This window comes from Pezoporus flaviventris, unplaced genomic scaffold, assembly GCF_033815535.1.
Source record: "Pezoporus flaviventris isolate CSIRO_AGI_PZ_B2104156 unplaced genomic scaffold, CSIRO_AGI_Pfla_v1 ptg000176l, whole genome shotgun sequence".
Lineage (NCBI taxonomy): Eukaryota > Metazoa > Chordata > Aves > Psittaciformes > Psittacidae > Pezoporus > Pezoporus flaviventris.
This window is the reverse complement of record NW_026892724.1, coordinates 1,248,914-1,270,816: the sequence shown is the minus strand read 5'-3', so window position 1 is coordinate 1,270,816 and position 21,903 is coordinate 1,248,914. Positions and strand designations below refer to the sequence as shown.

The 21,903-nt window shown below is 55.5% G+C and overlaps 1 protein-coding gene across 14 annotated transcripts in view; it reads right to left on the bottom strand.

Annotated features, from left to right (window-relative positions):
• MACF1 (microtubule actin crosslinking factor 1) overlaps positions 1-21,903 on the bottom strand; it is a 136,151-nt gene that overhangs the window by 54,443 nt on the left and 59,805 nt on the right. For 8 of the 14 annotated variants that reach the window (XM_061480274.1, XM_061480276.1, XM_061480275.1 and 5 more), the window contains 19 exons: positions 16,036-21,216; positions 15,415-15,564; positions 14,453-14,668; positions 14,218-14,367; positions 13,273-13,506; positions 11,761-11,910; positions 11,450-11,683; positions 10,640-10,867; positions 9,467-9,988; positions 8,885-9,061; positions 7,780-7,903; positions 7,273-7,481; positions 6,247-6,564; positions 5,422-5,588; positions 3,950-4,106; positions 3,038-3,155; positions 1,660-1,722; positions 696-937; positions 115-244 (listed from right to left, as the gene is read on the bottom strand). In XM_061480274.1, the coding sequence (XP_061336258.1) occupies positions 115-244; positions 696-937; positions 1,660-1,722; positions 3,038-3,155; positions 3,950-4,106; positions 5,422-5,588; positions 6,247-6,564; positions 7,273-7,481; positions 7,780-7,903; positions 8,885-9,061; positions 9,467-9,988; positions 10,640-10,867; positions 11,450-11,683; positions 11,761-11,910; positions 13,273-13,506; positions 14,218-14,367; positions 14,453-14,668; positions 15,415-15,564; positions 16,036-21,216 (8,770 nt within the window). The remainder of the gene's footprint in view (positions 1-114; positions 245-695; positions 938-1,659; positions 1,723-3,037; positions 3,156-3,949; positions 4,107-5,421; positions 5,589-6,246; positions 6,565-7,272; positions 7,482-7,779; positions 7,904-8,884; positions 9,062-9,466; positions 9,989-10,639; positions 10,868-11,449; positions 11,684-11,760; positions 11,911-13,272; positions 13,507-14,217; positions 14,368-14,452; positions 14,669-15,414; positions 15,565-16,035; positions 21,217-21,903) is intronic. The other 6 variants (XM_061480280.1, XM_061480279.1, XM_061480282.1 and 3 more) reach the window with 3 other exon arrangements.

Sequence of the window (21,903 nt, the reverse complement as noted above, 5' to 3'; positions counted from 1 at the left end):
TTTTAATTGGAAGTGACTCTGCTCTGCTGTGACTTTGGAAGCCCCCTGCAATCCCAAACCCCTTGTATGTGATGCCTCAAGACAGGAGCCTCACTAAGTGCTCCGGGCACTTACTCAGGTCTTCCTGCATCTTCTTCCAGTTCGCTGCTTCTGGAGAATCTGGGTATTTCTCCAGCAAGCCAGAAAGCGCTTCCTTCACCTTCTGGATCTTCCCTGAATTCTGTTCCAGTTCAGCCAGAAATGCCTGGAAAACAATCATTGGAACTTCTTCAGATATAGGGCAAAAGACTGAAATCACTGAGTAGGAATGAAGCAGCGGCTACAAGCTGGAGTTAGGCAATTTCTGCTCTTTGCTCTTTAATGAAATCATTTCATTTTATTAGCAATATCATGAGCTAACTTGGCTCCAAGAGCAGGGAAAGGCTGGGAATTGCTTTCCAGGAGAAGCTGGAGTGACCCAGCAACAAGGGATATAGATAAACTCCTTTCCCTTGAGCCCAGTGCCTGGGAGCAGCAGGTCTAGAAGCAAAGAGGTCGAGCACAGCACGTTGGCTCATGAACCATGACCTGCGTGAGATCCCTTCTGTGGAAAGCCTTTCTTTAAGCTCCTAGTCCTGCTGCAATAAAGCCCATCACTGAGATCCTTTGGGAGGAAATGCTTTAATCCCCATTTTGTGCTCTGGAAGAGCTGTTACCTTGTTGTGCTCAGCTTGGGCTCTCATTGTCTCTGTCTTGGTGGGCGAGGAGGAGGCGTCCAGCTCCGACAACATTCGTTCCTTCGACTCCAGCCACTTCAGCATGGAGCTGGCCTCCTCCTGCACCTCTTGCATCTTCTCCAGCATAGCCGAGAGCTGCTGCTGGCGCTCCTGCAGCGCCGCACCGAGGCCCTGGTACTGCTGGGTCACGTCAGACACATCGCACTGGATCTCAGTCAGATCTGTCGCCAAAAAGCAGCCCGAGGTGAGGACACTGCTCACGCTGCCTGCCTTCACCTGGGCTCTCAGATACTGATCTAGCTCTGGGCAGCCACAGCCAGCCAAGCGTGAGGAGGAAGAGGCTGTGCTGCTGTCCATCCTCCTGCAGAGCAGTGTCACATCATCCTCCCCTCTCGTGCCCGAGGGGCCCTTCCAGCGGCACCGTGTCCGCACACTGACAGGTTGCAAACAAAGCAAATGCTTTTGTGTGGGTGAGATGGTGCAGGCTGAGTCGTGTCCAACCCCCCCATCAAGGTCACTGCTGGTACAAGGTTAAAGGATTTGACACCGAAATATAAAGCCGTTTTTATGCACCTATTACCTTGCTGAACTGATGCGCTAACAGCAGATAACGGGCAATAATTAAAACTGCTCTTCAAACTGAAGGCTTGGATGCCGTTACAATCCCTTAGAACCAATAAATTTAACTGCAGGCCTTAAAACCATCTCCCATTTATCAGCTCTTAACACCACCGATGGGGGTGCCAGGGTGCCCTCACTCCCCAGAGCTGCCCCTCGGCATCCTTCAGCCTGACTGATGTCCTCCAGCACCGCGGCTCCAGCACGGCTGGGATGGGATGCTGATGGTGCCACAGCGGGGTTTATACTCTCACGGATGGAAATGCACAGACAAATGGACAAGGACGGTGAGGTGGCCTTGGCACAGCAGCGACAGCGAGCTCACCTTTGCATGTGTGGTATCCGTTCACGCTGCCGAGCGACCCTCCCGCAGCGGGCAGCGCCGCACCTGAGCACAGGGGACGGAGACAGACAGAGGGACAAGACAGAGGCGTTAGGAATGCAGACAGCAAGCGATGAATGGTGCTCCAATGACATGGACTACACCGGCCACCAAGCACACACACAGCGTCCCCACCCGCCCGGGGCCACTGAGCCCACAGTTCCCTTTGGAATGGGTTTATTCCTCCTCCCCACACGCTCGCAGCCCTCGCTGCCCTGGAGCTGCTCCTGCCTCACTGGACCAGAAGCAGAAGAGCCGAAGCTGCCTGGAGCTGGTCACCTCTCGCAGCATCACGCATGGTGGATGTGGCTCCTATCATTCTGGGGACCACTGGGCACCTCCCCAAGCCTGGAAAGCTACTAGCCTAAACATGACTTTATAATATCAAGTGCTGAGTGCCTTCTCTGAAGAGATTCACTCCCCTGAAGAGCATAACTCCCCCATGTTCTCTTTTTCTGATGGGAATGAAACTATTTAAACCCGCCTCAGTGCACAGACACACTCTCTTTGCCAAGAGGCTTCCACTCCTTGGACACCAGATAGCACAGCTATGTTCACAACAAAGTGGGATTCATTAGAAACATTATAGGGCAAGCTTCTCTCCTTCTAACCACGTATTTTAAAGCTTTCATGGATGCAAGGGGCTGCAGCTTTGGTCACGCCATGTGGGGTGACCACCCCTCTTGGAGGTTTCCCACTGAACTGCTCCTCAGGTTAACCCTAATGAACGCATCTGGACCGTGCACTCCCATAAATGCCCATCCATGATGAGAGCTCAGGGACTTGTTCTCACAAGCTGGAAGACGTCTTTCGGTTGGTTTCCAAACAACCCAGACATAATCTCATTGCTTCGCAGACTTGAAGCCAGCAAGGAGACAAGTAAATTATGTCTGAATATCGCAGTCTTGTTTCATCCAGAGATGAAACCCAAAGGCTGGAGTTTGGTTGAAACACTCCAGCCCTCAGGAGCCTGAAGGACATCGAAAGGGAAAGCAGGAGCTGCCTCCATGAGCTCCCATGCTCCATGCGAGCAGCAGTCCCTGTCCTCACGCTGGGATCACATTCAGTCATTCAGTGCTTGCTATGCTACAGCAAATCAAGCCAAGTGTGTGGCCTCCGAGTGCTTGGCTGATGCCTCAATGCAGCAAGCACCAGCGACCCGACCATGGGGTTGAGCTCCACGATAGCTGGACCACCACAGGCCCTCTGCAGTTTGTTAGAAGGGGGAAATAACCCCATTGTTTGCTTGAGGTGGGCTCAGTGTGAGAGCAAACGGAGCACTGAGGAAGGAGGCATCCTCAGGAGAGCGGCTGCGACTCACCTGCCTTGGACGGGGTGTCGGGGGCCGTAATCTCCACAATCAGGTTCTCCAGGAGGGTCCCTCTGCGGCCGATCTCCTCCACCTGAGCCCCCTTCCCCTTCCACTCCTCTAGCAGATCCTGCTCGAGAACAAAGGCCGGGATTGGGGATGTCACTTGCGTGGCTGCAGCCCTCCCTTCCTCACCCATCACCGCTGCAGTGACTCGGTGGCACCGGGACACGGCACCCATGGAACCGGAGCCCGGCGAGCAGACTGCACCGGGGAAGTGGGTGTCTTCACGTTTATTTTTGTCAGGGGAACTCAAGGAAGGAAAAGCTCTTCCCGAACTATCGGGTCTGTTCAAGGAAACCCTCTTCTCCCTCCTACTGGTTTGGGACCTCCCTCCTCCTCTCTGCACAACCCAGCCTCGCTGAATCCAGTCCTGGCAGAGCCCGGGGGTGCCGGAGCCCGATGCGCCGTGGGGAGCCCGGTGACGTGCCGAGGGGTGCGAGGGCTGGGGGTGACTCAGCAGGCGCTGCTCTGCCTCTGAGTCAAACCCTTGGCACATCCTGATCTAAAGCATCGCGGAGCGGGGGCTCGGATGACAGGACACCTTCCATTGTCTAGCAAGAGGAAAACACTCAGGGAAAATGAATGTGCTTGGGTCTCCCACTCCCAAATCCCACCCAGAGGAGGCAGGGGAGGAAAGGAAACCAGGCAGTGCTCAACAGGACCTTCACACTGCTCTGCTCCCCGCAGGGACCACTGCATGCACACACACCCCAGAGGCTGCAGCTCAGCAGCAAGTACAGGGGAGCCCAGGATTCCTGAGACCATAAAACAGCTCCCAGCACTCTGCTTCCTGGGATCGATTCCAGCACTTCCACACCAGCTGCCAACTGTCCCAGCCTGCTTCCAGCTCCCTCTGCCCACCTGGACCTGCTGCCGGCGCTGGTGCAGCTCCTGGGTGCCCAGGGAGGTCTCAGCGGACGGCATTTTGCCTTCGCTCTCCCTCAGCCACTTCCTCATGGCCCCAACCAGCTTCCGAAACTCATCCAGTTGCTCCTGGCAGGACGACGCATCCTTTTCTCTGGGAGTGAAAAGGTTTTGGAGAGTCAGAGCTCGTGCTTTGCCTTGCAATTACCCGTGCCTGAATGCAGCACAGTTGTGCCTTTAGGAGCCCTTTATTACTATCAGTAGTAGATGTTGCCCAGGAGCAGTGCAGGCAGCGCCAACCGAAGCGGGGTGCTCGCCAGCCTGCCCCTCACCACTGCTGGACCCCTCAAGCCGTGGCTGGTGGCGCTTTGGGGACCACACCAGCATCACCACGGTAGCCAAGAGCGATGGACCACCGGGACCTGCGCTGGCTCTGTGCCGGGCTCTTTGTCCCACAGGAAGAGAAGCTTTTGGGAAGACAGAGCTCATTCATGCCCCTGGCCCCAGGCAGCTGCAGGGGGGGGATGCTGCCCCTCCTCCCTGGCCACAGCTCTGCTCTATTCAGCCCATCCAGTAGGAACAAGGACAGGACAGGAGCCATGGACCCCTCCGCACTCACGCACCGCAGCTGCGAGCAGCCAGCACAGCGTGGAATGACTGGGGATTGTCATGGGATTCATTGGGACAGGCCAAGGGGAATGGCTTTAACCTGCCCGAGGGGAGACTGAGATGAGCTCTTAGGCAGAAGCTCTTCCCTGTGAGGGTGCTGAGGCGCTGGCACAGGGTGCCCAGAGAAGCTGTGGCTGCCCCATCCCTGGCAGTGTTCAAGGCCAGGTTGGACACAGGGGCTTGGAGCAAGCTGCTCTAGTGGAAGGGGTCCCTGCCCGTGGCAGGGGGCTGGGACTGGATGAGCTTTAAGGTCCCTTCCAACCCAAACCATTCTGTGATTCTGTGAGCTGCTTTTTTCCCACCCCCTTCCCTGTATTCACCAGGGAGTCTGGAGGCACCCAGAGGTATGAACCCCCTGGACACAGGCATGTTGTTGCTCAAGCTGCCGTGGCCAATTCAAGCTCAAGCTGCTGCTAAAGCTCCTCCTTATCCCTACTTTAGCAGAGCTGGAAACAGGCTCCTCTGCTCTGTCACCTCCAGAGATGAGAGCACGCCTGGGGCCGGCTCCCGATCCCGCGCCAGCCCCCATCTCCCCTCTGGCAGGATGCTCCAGGCTGGAGCTGCAGCAGCCCACACGCCGGGAAGCGCAGGAACGCGGCTCCTACAGCACCAGGAATGTTTCACAACGCCCCCAGCCAAGGCTTTTTATAAAGCGTCAGCTGGAGCGGGCTGAGCTGCCCCCAGCTCCTGCTGCCAGGAGGAGGCAGGAAGGGTTCGCTCGTGCCCCCCTGTGGAAAGAGCATCTCCCCTCTCCTTGCTCTGGGGTCTTGCCCCAAGGGGTGCTGGGTCCCCGGACTCACCTCTCCTCTGCCACCTTCTGCAGCTGCACAAAGTCTTTCTTCAGGCTCTGCAGCCTCTCCTGTTGCTGGGAAGCGCCAGGGGCGAAGCCGCAGGAGCCCAGCTCCGCAGCCAGGCTCTCCAGGACAGCCAGGTCCTCCTGGTGCTGCCTCAGCTCCGAATTCAGCTCCTGCCAAAAGCAAAAGGTGATGCTGACTGCGCCCCAGACTGGGGCAGAGGGGATGAACCAGACAGCCCCATGTCCTGTCCTCTGTAGGCACCAGAGCCAGGTGGGCATAGCTTATGGCAAATACAGGGTAAATCCCACCTTTCCCAGTGCTGGTGCAAGGCCATGCAGTGAAGGGGATGGGGGGACCGTACACAAACCAAATCAATCCCCCCCACACACACACATGTGTCTGGTTTTATGCCAGCATTTCTGAGGCTGGGGCCAAAGTGCCCCCCGCAGCAGAGAACTCATTGGAAGCCCAAGGGAGGAGTCCCATGGAGCCATGACCGGCCACCACGACCCACGGCATCTCCAAGGGCTTTGTCACATCCTGCGTACTGCCAGCATGGGTGTTCTGCTCTATTAACCCCATGGAGTCTTCAGTTGGTAAATCCTTGCTGTATCTGGACTGGCCTCTATAAGCCTGGCTAGAGATCCCCTCTGAAAACCAGCCTGGCTCCAAGGAACCACCATCCTCTCCCTGCTGGAAGCAGCTTCAGCCACCCCAGACATGCTCCCTTTAACAGGCAAAGAGCCTCCCATGGATCCTGCTAGATGGGGAGGGAATCACAGCAAAACAGCCCTGACACAGACGGAGGCTCCTCGCCACGCATCTCACCTGGATGTGCTGGGAGAAGCGAGCGATGTCCCGGTCCGGCTGATTCCCAGATGCCAACATCCTTGCCCTGCTCTCGGTGAACTGCTGCAGCTTCTCCGAGAGCTGCTCGTACTGCTCCACCTTGGGCAGGAGCCCCTTCAGGGCATCCTCCCTGTCCCGCTGCTGCTGGCACAGCCTCCCAAAGTGCTCCGTCGCCTCCGCCAGCTTGTCCTGGAGGGCAGAGGCCGTGGGGCTGTCTGCTGCCTCCATGAACCGTGCCACCATCTCCCGGGTGGCTTCCAGGCAGCTCTTCTGCCGGGCGATGTCCTGCTTCAGCTTCTGCGGGAAGCACACAAAAGGGAGGGATGGATGGATGGATGGATGGATGGTGGTTTAGAAGGCTCTTGGGCAAGACCGATGTGAAGAGGCTGGGCTGTCCTTGGGACCATCAGCCAGGGTTGGGTGGGAATTGTTTCCTATCCATTTTCCTTTCCTTTTTGATCTCCCCAGCCTGCTTTGCCTTCCCCCACTGCGTGATTATGACAAGAGGAAACGGCCTCAAGCTGCACCAGGGGAGGTTTAGGTTGGATATTAGGAACAATTCCTTCCCCAGAGGGTGCTCAGGCACTGGAACAGGTTGCCCAGGGCAGTGCTGGAGTCACCATGCCTGGAAGTGTTCACAAACTGGGTAGATGAGGCCCTCAGTGGCATGGGTTAGTGGTGGCATTGGCAATGCTGGGATAATGGCTGGACTTGATGATCTTAAAGGTCTTTTCCAACCTCATTAATAACATGATTCTATGATTCTATGTGACATCCAAGCCCTACTTGTTAGCAAAGAAGAGAAGAGATTTTCAACAGGTCTGGGTCCTAGCTTAAAGGAATTCACTAAAGATTCTGCTCACATCTCTTTTTAGGGGCTGTTTTTGGTGCTTTCAGAATACTGGAGCATCTGCAGGGTTCAGGTCCTGCAGCATGGGGAACCTGCAGGGTTCAGGTCCTGCAGACAGGCACGTTCGAGGTCAGGAGCCCAGGCCCCAGCCTTACCGCACTCGTGGCAAGCGAGTCCTGGATGGATGCGGAGGAGAGCGCGGCCGGCTGCTCCCTCTCCAGGCTCTTCTCAATCTCGGCCACCGACTGCAGGAGGCTCTCCAGGCTCTCCTGGACGCTCTGGGACTGGGCAATGGATTTCTGCAGCAGGTCCGAGCGCTCGGCCATCTGCTGGGAGAGGCTCTGGAAGCGGCTCACAATGGCATCTGTGGAGTTCGGCACAAAGAGCTCAGCGAGAAGCAAGGATCACCCTTGCCTCCTGCCAAACTCCCGCTGACGATGGATTCCCGTGCCCAAACTCAGCAGCAAGACAGGGATCCAACACAAAACAGCCAGCCTGGATCACAGTGCTCCCCATGGGCAAATACAAGCCCTGAAGATGCTCTGCTGGGAGCCTTTGCCTCACCTTCTCCCAAAAGTGGGAAATTTCATCTTCCCTTCCTGTTTGGTTTGCACCCCCCCTCAGCCATCCCTGCTAACGCAGGTGGAGGCTTTGCTCTGTACCTGTTGTTTCCTGGATGTGCCCGTGGTCCGGAGCCGGCTCCCCTTGTACATCCAGCAGGGACTGAGCTGCTTTCTGGAGCTTCTCCACTGGCACCTGATGCTCAGCGAGGTCTCCCTGCAACTGCTGCTTTGACACAAGATGAGGCAGAGTCAGTGGTGGGTCACACGTAAGAGCTCTGCACCCATGGGGAGCTCAGGGCTCCACAGAACCCTGCTGAGGGACCTTGTTCAACCACAAACTCCTTAGGAAAAATATCATAGGTTGGAAGATCCAGCCCCACGCTGCATGGAAGGTCCAACCCCACGCTGCATGGAAGGTCCAACCCCACGCTGCATGGAAGGTCCAACCCCACGCTGCATGGAAGGTCCAACCCCACGCTGCATGGAAGATCCAACCCCATGCTGCATGGAAGATCCAACCCTACGCTGCATGGAAGGTCCAACCCCACGCTGCATGGAAGGTCCAATCCCACGTTGCATGGAAGGTCCAACCCCACGCTGCATGGAAGATCCAACCCCACGCTGATGGAAGGTCCAACCCCACGCTGCATGGAAGGTCCAACCCCACACTGCATGGAAGGTCCAACCCCACACTGCATGGAAGGTCCAACCCCACGCTGCATGGAAGGTCCAACCCCACGCTGCATGGAAGGTCCAACCCCACACTGCATGGAAGGTCCAACCCCACGCTGCATGGAAGGTCCAACCCCACACTGCATGGAAGGTCCAACCCCACGCTGCATGGAAGGTCCAACCCCACGCTGCATGGAAGATCCAACCCCACGCTGCATGGAAGGTCCAACCCCACGCTGCATGGAAGATCCAACCCCACGCTGCATGGAAGGTCCAACCCCACGCTGCATGGAAGATCCAACCCCACGCTGCATGGAAGGTCCAACCCCACGCTGCATGGAAGGTCCAACCCCACGCTGCAGGCAGAGCTGGGTCAGAGGGTCTGGGCTGTCCCAGTGCTCAGCCACCCTCACTGGGGGTGAATGTCCCCCCATGTCCCACTGGGATGTCCCCATGGGCAGTCTGTGGCTGCAGCAGCCACATTCCCACACGGGCTCCGGTGCTTCCCCAGGATCACCCATGGATCCCGTACCTTGGCACTGGCAAGCTGCTTTTGCAGAAGGGCCGGATCCGAAGAGACCGCCTCCGAGAGCAGTTTCCCAACGGCAGCTTCGCTCTCCTGCAGCCATGTCCTGAGAGACTCTGCCACCTCCTGGAACTGCTGGTAGTGATCCAGCAAGGTGCTGAGGTGGGAACCAAGCTTGGTGCACTGCAAAGGAGCAACGAGACGTAAGGAGAGGATGCAAACAAAGCGCGGAGTGACCTGGGCACTGCTGGAAAACGCACAGAAGTCATGAAGAAAGAAAAACAATTAAAAACCCCAATCTTGCCCTATGTGCTATAGGAACCACAGGAGCCCAAGGCAGACGTGCTACCCCTGCCCAAGCACTGAAGAAGAGAAACCTTGTCCTACAATCCACATAAGTACCACCAGTTGGCAGGGGAGTGGAACCGGGTGATCTTTAAGGTCCCTTCCAACCCAACCTATCCTGTGGTTCTCTAAGGCCAGCCAGACACTGAAATGTCCCTTTGCCTTCCCTGTGTGTTCTACAACGCGCAGGAGGAAAACAGCACCCAGGGTTCAACTCCCAGGCTCCCACAGCCCTTCCCATACCCTGGAGTGCAGCGTGGTGTATCGCCGCGTCGCATCCTCCAGCTTGCTCCTGACCACGCTCCCGGACATCAGCGCCTGGGACCCGGCATCCCCAGCAGCTCCCTCCGCATCCAGCACCTTCTGCCCCGACATGGTAACGAAGCGCAGGTCCCCTTTGTGGGAGATGACATCCTCGGAGAAGCTGCCCTGCCGCTGGAGCAGCCGCCGGAGCGCTGCGGGGTCGCTGCCCCCCTTGGCCATGCCCTCCAGATCCTGCTCCGCTTGCGCCAGCCAGGCCTCGAACTCGCCGTGATCCCGCAGGAACTTGCGCAGCTCATCCCGCAGGACCTGCACTTGCTTCAGCCGCGCTTCCGACTGCGCGAGGGAAGCGCCGTACTGGTGCTTGAGCTCTGCCAGCCGGCCCTGGAGCCCGGCCCGCTCCTCCCCGGCCAGGCTGTGGCCGTGCTTGTCCAGGAACGCCTGCGCTGACTGCGCGGCCAGGATGACGTCCTGCTGCTGGGACAGCAGCTCCTGGTGCTGGGCCTGAAAGATGCCAGTGAGCAAAGGTGATGCTTGCGACTTTGGGGTGATGGGTTTAAACTGCAACAGGGGAAGTTCAGGTTGGATGTAAGGAAGAAGCTCTTTACTGTGAGGGTGCTGAGGCGCTGGCACAGGGTGCCCAGAGAAGTGATAAATGCTCTATCCCTGGCAGTGTTCAAGGCCAGGCTGGATGGGGCTTGGAGCAAACTGCTCCAGGGTGAAGCATCCTTGCCCATGGCAGAGGGTTGGCATTGGGTGATCTCAAGGCCCTTTCCATCCAGTCTGTGATCCTATGACTGAGGGTCCCTGCCCAGCAGCACCCAGTGTACCTCACCTCCCCCAGCACTGGTGAGGTGGGGAACACTGCAAAGGCTGGGATAGGAACAGGAGCTCTGCCCACAGAACCCCTGGTCTGACCATGACGAGCACCTTCTCATTACCCTGATGGCACCGTGCCACAGCACCCACCACCAACCCAGAGGGCATGTCCTCCAGGAAGCCAGCAGCGACTTCCCAAGTTTCCCACATGGAAAATGCCCCTGAACACAGGCTTTCAAGGCCAGCCACATCTAACATCCAATGCTGCTCCCAGCTGCATCAGCAGGGTCAGTGCACGGGGCAGAAAGCTTTGGAGGAAGCAGGCGTTGTCCTGACCTTCAGCCTCTCGTACTGCTCATCCAGGCTCTCAGCAGCGCTGTCAGCTCCCACGACGTGGCCATCAGGGACGTCCCCAGTGCCTGTCCCTGCTCCTTCCCCTCGTGCCTGCTCGATGGGGTGGGGTCTGTACTCCAGGAGCCCTCCCTTCTGCTCCAGTGATGCCACCCAGTTCAGAAGGGAATCGATCTTCTTGCTGTTCTCCTCCAGCTCTTTGGCAGCTTTCACCTGAAAGCACAAAGGCGCCAGGTAAAGAATGACCCATTTTACGCATGTTCAGCAACCTGCTGCATGGAGGAGGGAGACAAAACCCCACAGAGGAAACACCCTGGACAGTTTTCCAGCCACAGCAAATGCCTGAGACACTCACAGAGCTCCACAAACCTTTGTGGCTCTTCCGGAAGGGAGGAAGGTGCAAAGAAGCTTTGCATAAACTCAGCATTGCACTTCTAAACCCTGATGAAGCCCAGAGCCCCCACCCTGAAATGCTTTGACTCCAGAAGTGAGCATCACCTTCATCACCAGCACATGGAGAGCCCTGATGCTCAAGCTCCCATTAAAGGTCAGTCCAAAGGCAGAACCTTTTCCTCTCCCAGTTCCTGCACAACCAGCCCATCCGTGGCTGCAACTCCCAAGGCACTTCATGAGAGAAATACCTGGGGGGCACCTCATTTGAGGGACAGACAGGAAGGAACCCCAAACTGCTTTATGCTGCATCACTCAGCTGGCTGCCAGGACCCCAAATGAATCTGATTGCAGCATGTGGAACCTTACTGCCCACCTTCAGGGCTAGAGCTCTTTGCATGTCACCTTTTCAGTCTCCTGCTGCACTGCAGCAGTCACGGCGCTCTCCAGCTCCTTCTGGGCCATCTCCGTCCTCTCCTGCAGGGACCGGTACTGCTCCTTGGCGTGCTGGAGCTTCTCTTGCAGAGCTGCCAGCTCCCCAGGCTCCATCTTCACCTTGTTGTCCTCCAAAAACTCCTCTGTGCTTTTGAGGATGCTGGCGAAGGAGGCGGCTCGGGTGTGCATGTTCCTCTGCAGCTCCTGTGCAGACGATGCCGTCAGCTCCATTCACTCCCAAGCCTCTCCTCCTCCTGCCCCCCAGCTCTTGGAGCACTGACCTTGACGTGGCTCTGCCTCTGCTGCAGGGTGGACAGGTCCCCTTCGCTGGCTGCTCTCTGCTGCTCCACCAGCGTGTCCTCAGCCTGGCTCAGCCAGCGGCTCAGCTCGGCCAGGCTCTGCGCCCGGGCTGCCTGCTGCTCCTGCAGTGTCTGTGGGCAGAGCAGAGGCGAGAGGGGACAGTTAGCACCAGAGCTGCACCCGGCTCAGGCACATGGCTGCAAGGCAAGGTGAGAGGTTACTGAAGATGAGCAGGCAGCACAGAAACCACAGCTCTCCGCAGGCTCCCTTCTCCAGCTCACACACTGCAGGAATGGGGCTGCGGTGCCCAGTGCCTGTGAGCAGGAGCTGCTCCCTGCACCGCTGCCACCACTCCAGCAGGTTCCTGCTCTTTGAGGAGCCCACTGAACTCCAGCGTGGAGCCACGCTCCAGGTCATGCACTCCTCTCCTGGAGAGCTCAACCACGAGTTTCTGTGCCTTTTCCATTCAGCCTCACAAGCATTAAAACTGCAGCAGAAACGCATCTAAGAGAGGTGGCAACAACCTGGGGTCAGGCAGCACCGCTGTGGAGCCCCAGACAGCCCAAGTAGGCTGCGTTTGATCCTGGGGTTGGAGAGGGAGCCCGGGAGAGGGAATGTGTTTCTGTAGCTGATCCAGCTCCTCGGTTTTGCTGCCAGAGCACAACACAGAAGCGCCTGTTTGAGCAATTGAGCATGATGTGACCTGAGAGTCCCTGCAACGTTCCTGCTCCCCTTTCCCAGGGGAGATAAAGGGTTTTTTTTTTGAGTTTCACTGGGCATTTCAGCAAGGTGATGTACAAACTTGTGCAAAACACTGTGCTTGTTTCTCCCAGTCATAAGATACGCAATAGAAGCACATGGCAAGAGCCTTCTTAAGAGCTCTTCAGCTGCAAAGCGAGTTCTTCTTGGGTTAGGATGGGCGCACACTCAATCTGAAAAAGCAAAGCAAACTGGTTAATATACAAACACACACTCCAGAGAGGACAGGCAAGAGTTACAGAGAGCAATTGTTAATAAAAACCACATTAATCCTGTCTTGAATAAGAGGCTCCATGCAGTGATGGGTGCTGCAGCAACGCAGCAGAGACCTGAGGAGGTGCTTTTGCAGCTGCCTGCTGCCTTGATGGGTCATCTGCTGTTTCTCTGGGACAGCTACACCTGACTTGAGCAGTGGGAATAAGCATTAAAACTGCCAAATGCCTGGGGTGGCCCCTCCACACAGGGCTTTTCTGGTGGGTTTATTCCACCCAGCGCATAGCATCTTGATGGCTGCACTACCCAGGCTCCATCTTTTGGGAGAAAAGCGACTTTCCACCTGGGAGTTAGGTGGTAGGAGAGAAAATACTTTAGAGGAAGCTCGTGATGTGCAGTAAGTCATAAACTGTGAGTGGCATGCACACAAATCCCAGACAGGAGGTGTCTCAGCGCACGTTCTTGTGGCCGGGAAGCGCTTCAGCGAGCAAACTGCAGCCAGGAAGCAGACGTCTCCCAACCTTCACCTGATCCGTCTGCTCCACTTGCTGGAGGCAGACCTGCAGGACCTCCACCCGAGCCGTGACGTGCTCCGACAGGTCCCGGAAAGCCTTCTGCAGCTCATTGAGCAGCCGCAGCAGCTGCCTGCTCTGCTGAGGGGTCAAGTCCTGTGCGTGCTCCGAGATAAGGAACTGGATGTCGAAGGCAGTGGCGTCGAGCTGAGACTTGGTGTCAGCCAAGGGCTCTTTCAGCTCCTGAATGATGGAGAAGAGACCCGTCAAAATGACCCTACAGGCCTGGACAGTCCATGGGGACCATGGTGCCACCAACAGCACTCATAGCCTTTGATCCCTGAGTTCAATGCCAAGGAGCTAGCAGCAGCCAGGAGATGCTGAACTGACCATTTCTTGACAGTTATTGCTAGAAGGGATTCATAGATCACAGAGCGGTTTGGGTTGGAAGGGACCTTAAAGCTCCTCCAGCTCCAACCCCTGCCACAGGCAGGGACACCTTCCACTGGAGCAGCTTGCTCCAAGCCCCTGTGTCCAACCTGGCCTTGAACACTGCCAGGGATGGGGCAGCCACAGCTTCTTGGGGCAGCCTGAATAAATATGGAGGGGAGTTAGAGCTCCTCGTAAAGCCGATGGAGATCAGGGCAGGTGCAATTTATGGAGCAACCAGAGCATAAGGAAGCAGCTCTTTCCTCAATAGCCAGATGGGAGTCCCTCAGCCCTTACCCCACACCTACATGTGAGCATGTTCCCCAAACAACCAAAGCAGATGGCTCCTGTATTGCAGAAACAAATGACTCTGGAGCAAATACAATACTGTTGCTCCTCCTGCAACACAGGATAAGGGCAAACCCTTGGTAGGCTTCAGGAGGGAAGCAGGATTAAAAGCTTCTTCTCCATGCAGAGGACAGCATCTTCATCAGACAGCAGGATTAGGGGCATTGCTATGGTTACCTTGTACTGCTGCAGGCAGCGGCTCAGGCTGTTCGCATCAGTCTCGTGGCTGTAATCACTGCCCTCCAGCAACTCTGCGGTGCTGGAGACCCAGCTCAGCAGCTCCTGGAGCTTGCCCTGGAGAGTCTCGTGATGTGCCAGGATTTTAGCCTTAAAAACAGGGATTTATCATGTAAAGGAGCAGAGCGTTCCCGGGAAGGAGCACCGGGATGCTCGGGGCCGGTGCCAGCTTTACCTTTGCAGTTTCTGCTGCCCCACGCAGGTTTTGCAGCCGGGACTCCAGGACATCACTCGTAGAGCTCAGAGACTTCTGCAAGTTCTTGGCATCCTTCTCCAAAGCCTTCAGCAATTGCTCAGGGACTTCTTCAGGGGGGTTGGCCACAATCTGCTTCACGGCGTCCAGCTCCTGATTCACTGGGAAGCTCAGCTCCTGCAGCTCAGCACCCAGGGCCTGCGGGAAGACAGGATCGTTGTGTCTGAGACAGGGTGACTTCATCTTCCCACTGCCAGAACTGAGGAAAGGTTCTGGAGACCCAGCTCCAAGCTGCGTCTATCTGTTAAAGATGCATCCCTGTGCTGTCCTCCAGCCCTGTTCAGCTGCCAGCAATCGCCTGGGCTTTCTCCAGGCTGTAAAATTCATTTCAGTCAAGCTTAGGTTATTGCCTCTGGGCTGCATCCCTCAGAGCAGCTCCAGTGCCTAAAAGGGTTACAAGAAACCTGGAGAGAAGCTTTGGACAAGGGCCTGTGGGGACAGGCCAAGGGGAATGGCTTTAACCTGCCAGAGGGGAGACTGAGCTGAGCTCTTAGGCAGAAGCTCTTCCCTGTGAGGGTGCTGAGGTGCTGGCACAGAGTGCCCAGAGAAGCTGTGGCTGCCCCATCCCTGGCAGTGCTCAAGGCCAGGTTGGACACAGGGGCTTGGAGCAAGCTGCTCTAGTGGAAGGGGTCCCTGCCTGTGGCAGGGGTTGGAGCTGGAGGAGCTTTAAGGCCCCTTCAATCCAAACCAGGCTGGGATTCTGATTGTCTAAGCAGGGAGGAGGAGGTGAGACCAGACAGGGAGGGATGGGTTTTGCACATAAACCCCTGTTAAACCTGAGTCTGACCTTCCTGCTGGCTTCCAAGAGCAAGCAGGAGGTGCATGAAGCTGGGGACAGGAGGGACGAGCTGTGTCCTGCCTAACAACAGCCAAACCCAGCTCACCTCCGCCTGCTGCAGCAGCTCATGCAGAGCTGCCAAACTCTGCTCCGCCGGCTGCACCCGCTTGATCCGCATCTCGACATCTCGGAGCATGGAGAGATAGGATATCAGCTTCTCATCGTGCTCCAGACACATCTTCTTGCTGAACATGATCTGCAGAACCAAACAGCAATGCAAAACTTGGAATTTAGAGAGAACAAAACAAAGGATCATTCTTCTTTTTTTCCAAAGAAAGAACCATTAATAGCATTCCACTTGATGGACTTGCCCTTTGCTGGCCTTATCTACACGATTTACTGCAGGGAAAATAAACCACGTGGCTCTTTTCCCAACATAAATGGCAAGAGATGTCTGGAGTTACAGTAAAAGTGCCAAAAAGAGTCCTACTTATTAGTCATTTATAAATAATGCTCCAGCAGAAAGAAGCCACAACTAAGCCCCAAGTGTTTTCAGGCAGACATCACTGGGTCCTTTGCCAAATCCATTGCAGCCACTGCTGCAGCATCAAGCTCAAACATTCACCCCTCACGTTCTGGCTGTGCCGAGGACCTCGGGCACATTTAACACCAAACCTACACAAAGAGCTCATAAAAAGCTGTTGAAGTACCAAAAGCATCAATTTACCTGGGCTGGTCTCGTGGATTCCCTCGAGGTTTCCAGCAGCTCCCCCTCCACTATCACAGGGAGGAGCAAGCTCCGGTCACCAGGACCCGGCTGCCTGCTCCTCTCCTGGGCTGTTTCTCCTTGGGATCTTGGGGGAGCAGGGGCACCTTCTTGCCCTGTGCTGACCTCCGCTGTTGGCTCTTGCTGTTTCTCTTCTCCAAGCTCAAGGACTGCAGCAGAGGTTTCCTCAGCTTCCCTGATAAGTAATTCCTGGGGCAGTTCGTCTGCTGCAGGGGCTGTGATGGACACATCACCGGTGGCTTTCACCTTGGTGTCTGCCTGGGTCATCCTCTCCTCCAGGCTCAATGCTGCTGAGGAATCCCATCCACTTCTGGTCCCATTTTCCATCACCTCTGGAGCTCCCTCTTGCTCTGGGGGGACAGGGGACACCTGAGCCCCGCTGAGGTTTTCCTTATCTTCCTCAGAGATAATCCTGGTGCTGGTTTCATGTTTTGGTTCTGCTGTGCTCGAGACCAAGCCCTCCTCCTTCTTCCCTGGGATTTCTTTGGAAATCAGAGAAGGAAGGGACTGCTTTTCTGCAGATCTCTCTGGCTGAGCGCTGTCTCCTGCACTACTGATCTGCTTTGCTTTCTTTTTCTTCCTCTTCTGCTTCTGGGTGGGTTTTAGCTCCATTTCACTTGTTTTCTCCTGATCAACTGGACCTTCTGCACCCACTCTCGGGGCTTCTCCTTCAGCGGGTTTGACAGCTCTTTCACCTGCAAGCTCATCTCCTTCAGGCTTTGTAGCGATGCTGGTCTCAGGGGGCTCTGCAGACTCTGCAGGACTCACCTCCTCCTTCCCTCGACCCACAGTAACAGATGCCCTCGGGGCTGCTGGTGGTACCCGGTCCAGGCTGCCTGCTCGTCCCTGCTCAGAAGTCTCCACTGCACCTTCGTCACCTGCTGCAGCTCCCTCTGCACTTACAAACCCTCTCCTCCTTCTCCTCCTCTCCTCCTCCACTCTCTGAAGCACCTCCACGTCCTGCTCTTTCTCCAAGCCAAATCCCTCCATTTTCCCTGTCCCTTGATCTACCACTTCTCTCCTTGATTCCTTCCCCCAGGCAGTTCTCACCGGGGAGCTGCTTTTTGCCATCCCCTTTTCCATAGCCCTCACCACCACTGTCTCTTCAGGGAGAGATGCTGCACCTAAACCCGAGGGGTATTCTGGAGTCAGCTGGACCATTTCTTGGGGATGGTGCATTAAACCAGCCTCTGAAGCTTCTTGAGGTTTTGATTCCCCTTCTGTCGCTGTCACCGGGGGTCTCCCACTGGCAGCAGTTGCACCACCAGCCACGTCGTAGCTCACGGCTTCAGGTTCAGGTTTGTGCTCAGCACCATCAGGCTTCTTGGCAGCACGGATGACATCTTCCTCTTTTGGAGATGATACTTTTTCCTGCCTTTTGTCTACTTCACAGACCTCAGATCCGTATTTGTCTCCGGATACTTGAGCATCCTGAAGACTGGCAGCTAATTTCTGGCTAATCAGTTCTTTTTCAACAGCTTCCTTTAAAGTCACCCTTTTCCCACTGCTAGCATCAACAATTCCCCCAGCCCTCATCTGGTTGGTGGCGATGAGCTCGGCCATGCCCTCATCCAGCAGCCCCTGCTCCACAGCAGCCCTCAGGGACAGCCTCTTGCTGACAGAGCCCTCCACAACCCCACCACCGTCTGCCTGCGCCTGCAGCACCCGCAGCGCGGGCACAGGGTCCACCTTGCCCAGCCGCACCGCTGCGGCGCACGGCAGCTTCCTCCCCGTCGCCTCGTCCCGGATGGCGCGGAAGGGATGGACCTCCAGGTACCTCTGCCCGGACTCAACGTCGATTTTACACTTCTTGAGGAACTCCGAGTAGGGAACGAGCATGCAGGTCTCGGGATCTACGATCCCTTCTTTCATCTCTGGCGATGACAGGGCCTTCTCCACAACCGGCTGGGGCACCAAGCCCTCCTGCACTGCCTGACAGAGCGCCAGCCTATGGCCAGAAGCAGGGTCAAAAACGCTTCCACTCCCAGCTTGGATCTCTTGCACTTTCCTCTGGAAGTCTGGACTAAGGAGCCCTAAGGATACTGCCTGGGGCAAAGGCAACTTCTCCTTTGTGTCTGGATGAACACAGCCCTGCAGACACACGCTTTCAGCTTTCCCAAGTTCCTCATATAGATCTTCATCAATCAAACCGTGCTTCATGGCGTCATTTACCGACAGCCTCATTCCAGACACGTGATGGATGATTCCTCCCTCAGCAATCTGCTTGGTCAAGAGCTGAAAAGCTTTTTCCTTTCTCAGGAGCCCTTTTTCAACAGACTGGGCAACAGTCAGAGGCTGCTTGCTTTTAGGATCCACAATCCCACTGGTCTCAGCCTGTAAGCTAATGAGCTTCTGTCTGGTCACCTCATCGGTACCTCTCCCTTTGGAAGCCTTCTCCAGCTTGACCAGCTCCTTCTGGTTTGCTGGCTCTATGAGGCCCAGATTTGAAGCCAAAGTGACTGACACTTTCTTGCCACGTTTCAAGTCAACAATTCCTCCAGTAACCACTTGCCCCTCCAAGATCCTCATTGCTGTTTCCTTGTCCAAAAGGCCAACGGCAGCAGCATCCTTGACAGAGTAGACAAAGTTATTGCCTGGGTCAAGAACACCACTTATTGCTTTGTCAGATGCAAGCACCTTCTGGAGAAGCCTCTCATCCATCAGACCTTCTTCAATGACATCTTCGGTGGTCAATGATTCACAGGTCTGAGGGTCGAAGAAGCCACTGAACATCTTCATCTTCTCCATGAGTTTCACAGCCGTGTGGCTGGGCACGAGCCCGCAGGAGACCGCTTCATTCAGGAGAAGAGTCTTGCCTGTCTGCTCATGGACTATGCCACCACTTTGGAGCTGTGTTAAGAGCATTTCCAAAGTGTCCTCTGCTTCCTGCTCTGCAGGGGCCGGCAGGGATGTTTCACCAAGGCTCTCATCACCCAATGCTTCTTTCCCCTCTCCTTCTTCCACTTCCAATACGCTTTCCATGTCTTTTCCTTGCCTCTCTGCTTGCTCCGGCTCTCCAGTTTCAGGGAGCACAACCTCCTCTCCTCCCAACACACCATTCTCAATCATTTCCTCGTGTAACATATAAATCTCTCCAACATCTTCAGCCTCTGGTTCAGGTTCCTCCACACCCTGAGACCTCTCTGCCAGGATTTCCGGTCTATCCCTGTGTTCTGAAACACCCATCGATATGCAGATCTCACTTTTCACAACAACTGCTCCAACTTCTGATGCCCTCTTTTGATCTTCAATGCCTTCCACTCCATCTACTGTAGTAGACTTGAACTCTTCTTCCGTCTCAATCATCATTTCTTCTGTTTCTCTGAATCCACTATGGAACTCACCAGGATGTCCTGGCATTGGTAACTCTTCACGACGTTCATCCTTGCTTGTAGAATCTACTTCCTCTCTTCCAAACTCAGCACCGGTTTCACTCTTGACAGTAGCCTGTTTGGTATAAACCTGCTCCTGCTCCTGCTCCTGCTCCTCCACAAGCAGGACATCTTCTGCCTCCTCCATCAGGAGGCTTTCAGGTCCCATCGCCACCTCCCCATTCTCCAAAGCAGTTGTGGATGGTAGGACCTTATCACTTTGTTCTTTTGAAGGAGCAAGTTGAAACTCAAGCTGCTGTAAAGCCAAACCATTGCAAGGCTCACTTTCAAGAGCTGCATTTGCCTTTGTCTCCTCAAAGCCTTCAGTGTCTTCCAACAGGTATGCACAGGATCCGTTTTCTTGGGTTTGGATGAGGGCTTTAGTGAGATTGTTCAAGTCTCCATCCACTAAGAGCAGCTTCTGGCCATCACGGATGTTGATGTAGCTGTGGGTCATCAAGTGGAACATCAGCCGGTCGTCGTCACTCCTCAGCAGGGGGTCACTTTGCTCTTTGTGATCTGTGGGACTCCTTGCAGCAGAGCTCTGCCCATGCCTGCTTCTTGGGGAGCCAGCAAGCTGCACGCTGGCCATGACATCAGGCATGACTGTTGATTTCAGCTTGCTCACCACATCCCTCTCCAAGATGCCATGTTCAACAGCTTTCTTCCAGGACAACACCTCCGTGGTTTCTGGTATAAATACACCCTTAATATGTTGCCTCTTGCTGAGAATCTTGTAAACCAACTCTGTGGACAGGATTCCTTGCTCTAAAGCATCCACAACCGGAACGATCTCCCCTGTCTCTGGCCACAGGAGCCCCATGAAGGACCACAGGGATTCCAGGACCACCAGTGCAATTCTTGGTGCAACCAACTCTTTCCTTACAGCTTCATCAATGCTCAGTCTCTCTCCCGTGCTGGTATCGATGATGCCACCTGTCTGAAGCTGCCGGATAAGAAGTGCACATGCCAAATCCTGGTCAATTAAATTATGCCTCACAGCCTCATCCACAGTCAGTCTGTGCCCCGTTCTGGGGTCCACAATGCCACCAGCAAAGAGGTGGGCTTCCAGCAACCTGACCGTGACCTGCCTGTCTATCAGCCCCTCCTGGACCGCACGGAAGATGCTGACTTTCCTGCCTGAGCTCAAGCTGAGCATCCCACCCGCCAGCTGCTTGACTGGGAGCAGCCTCAGCCCCGTCTCTTGGTGGGTGATGCATCGGTGCATGAGCTCAAGCAGACTGACTTTCTCAGCAGTGTTGGGGTCAACCAAATCCTTGGCACCCTCCAGGTGAGACACGAGCCTGGAGTAAAGCTCGTGAGTAAGGAGCCCTTCTTGCACTGCTGCCTCCATGCTGATTCTGCCCTGATGGACTTTAAAGCCCCCGGTGACGAGCTCAGCTTCAAGCATCTTCAGTCCAATGCTCTCACTGATCCTCCCCTCTTCTATCGCAGCAACAACAGGTAGGAGCTGCCTCCCTTCACATCTGACTTCTTCCACCCGGTGGAGAGCATCCTTCAATTCCTGCAGCACCTGGAATGTCCTGGGATCGATGAGGTTTCTTGCCAGACCTTCCTCCAAGGAGAGTTTCTCATTGGTCTCTGGAACAACTAAGTCAGATGTGATAACCTGGGCCTCCAAGAGGACAAGGCCAGTGTCCTGATCTATAAGACCTCTCTGCATGGCACCAAAGACAGGGAATATTTCTACGGTGCCAAGATCAATCACGCCTGCCACGGCTTCGCTGCCCTAGAACAGAAAGAGAGGGAAAAGAATTCAATCAAAATTGAGCATTTCAAGTATTTGGATTGCACGAGGGAGATCTCAGCTTCAAAAAAAAAAACAAACCCAAAACCACCTAAACAGGCTAGAAAGCAAGTCCCAAAGTGTTTGAAATGCACCTCCAAAGGCACCGCAGCACACAAATGGGCGCATTTGCTGGCCTGCACGTTGCCAGCAAGTTTTAATGCTCATCTAGTCCATCACCCAAGGCAGCACCGAGATGCTTCCAACATCCACCAACAGGAACGCAGCAAAGCAGCAAGCAGCAAACCCCAGAGGTGCTCCTAATGCTCCATGGAGAAACAGAGAGAAGGAGACCAACAAGCACACCAAAGCTGCTCAACACCTCCACTTTAAAAAGGAAAGACAGCACCAATCCCCCTGTGTACTCATGGAGGAGAACAACCCCAAAGATGCCCACTCCAGGGCATCTAGGAATCTCTCCCAGCGTTGATTCCTGCCGTGCTTTAAATCCTGCACTTCCCAAGCAGATCCCAAGTGTCAGGATGGCCGGGGAACCCCACAGCCCCCTGTGCCATCGAGCAGCTCCACAGCCTCACAGATTGGCCATGCATCAAGGCAGGAGCGCTGCGTGCAGGGCAGCTCAAAAGCATGACCACCGGCCCCTGCACCTCCACACAGCCAGGGCTAGGG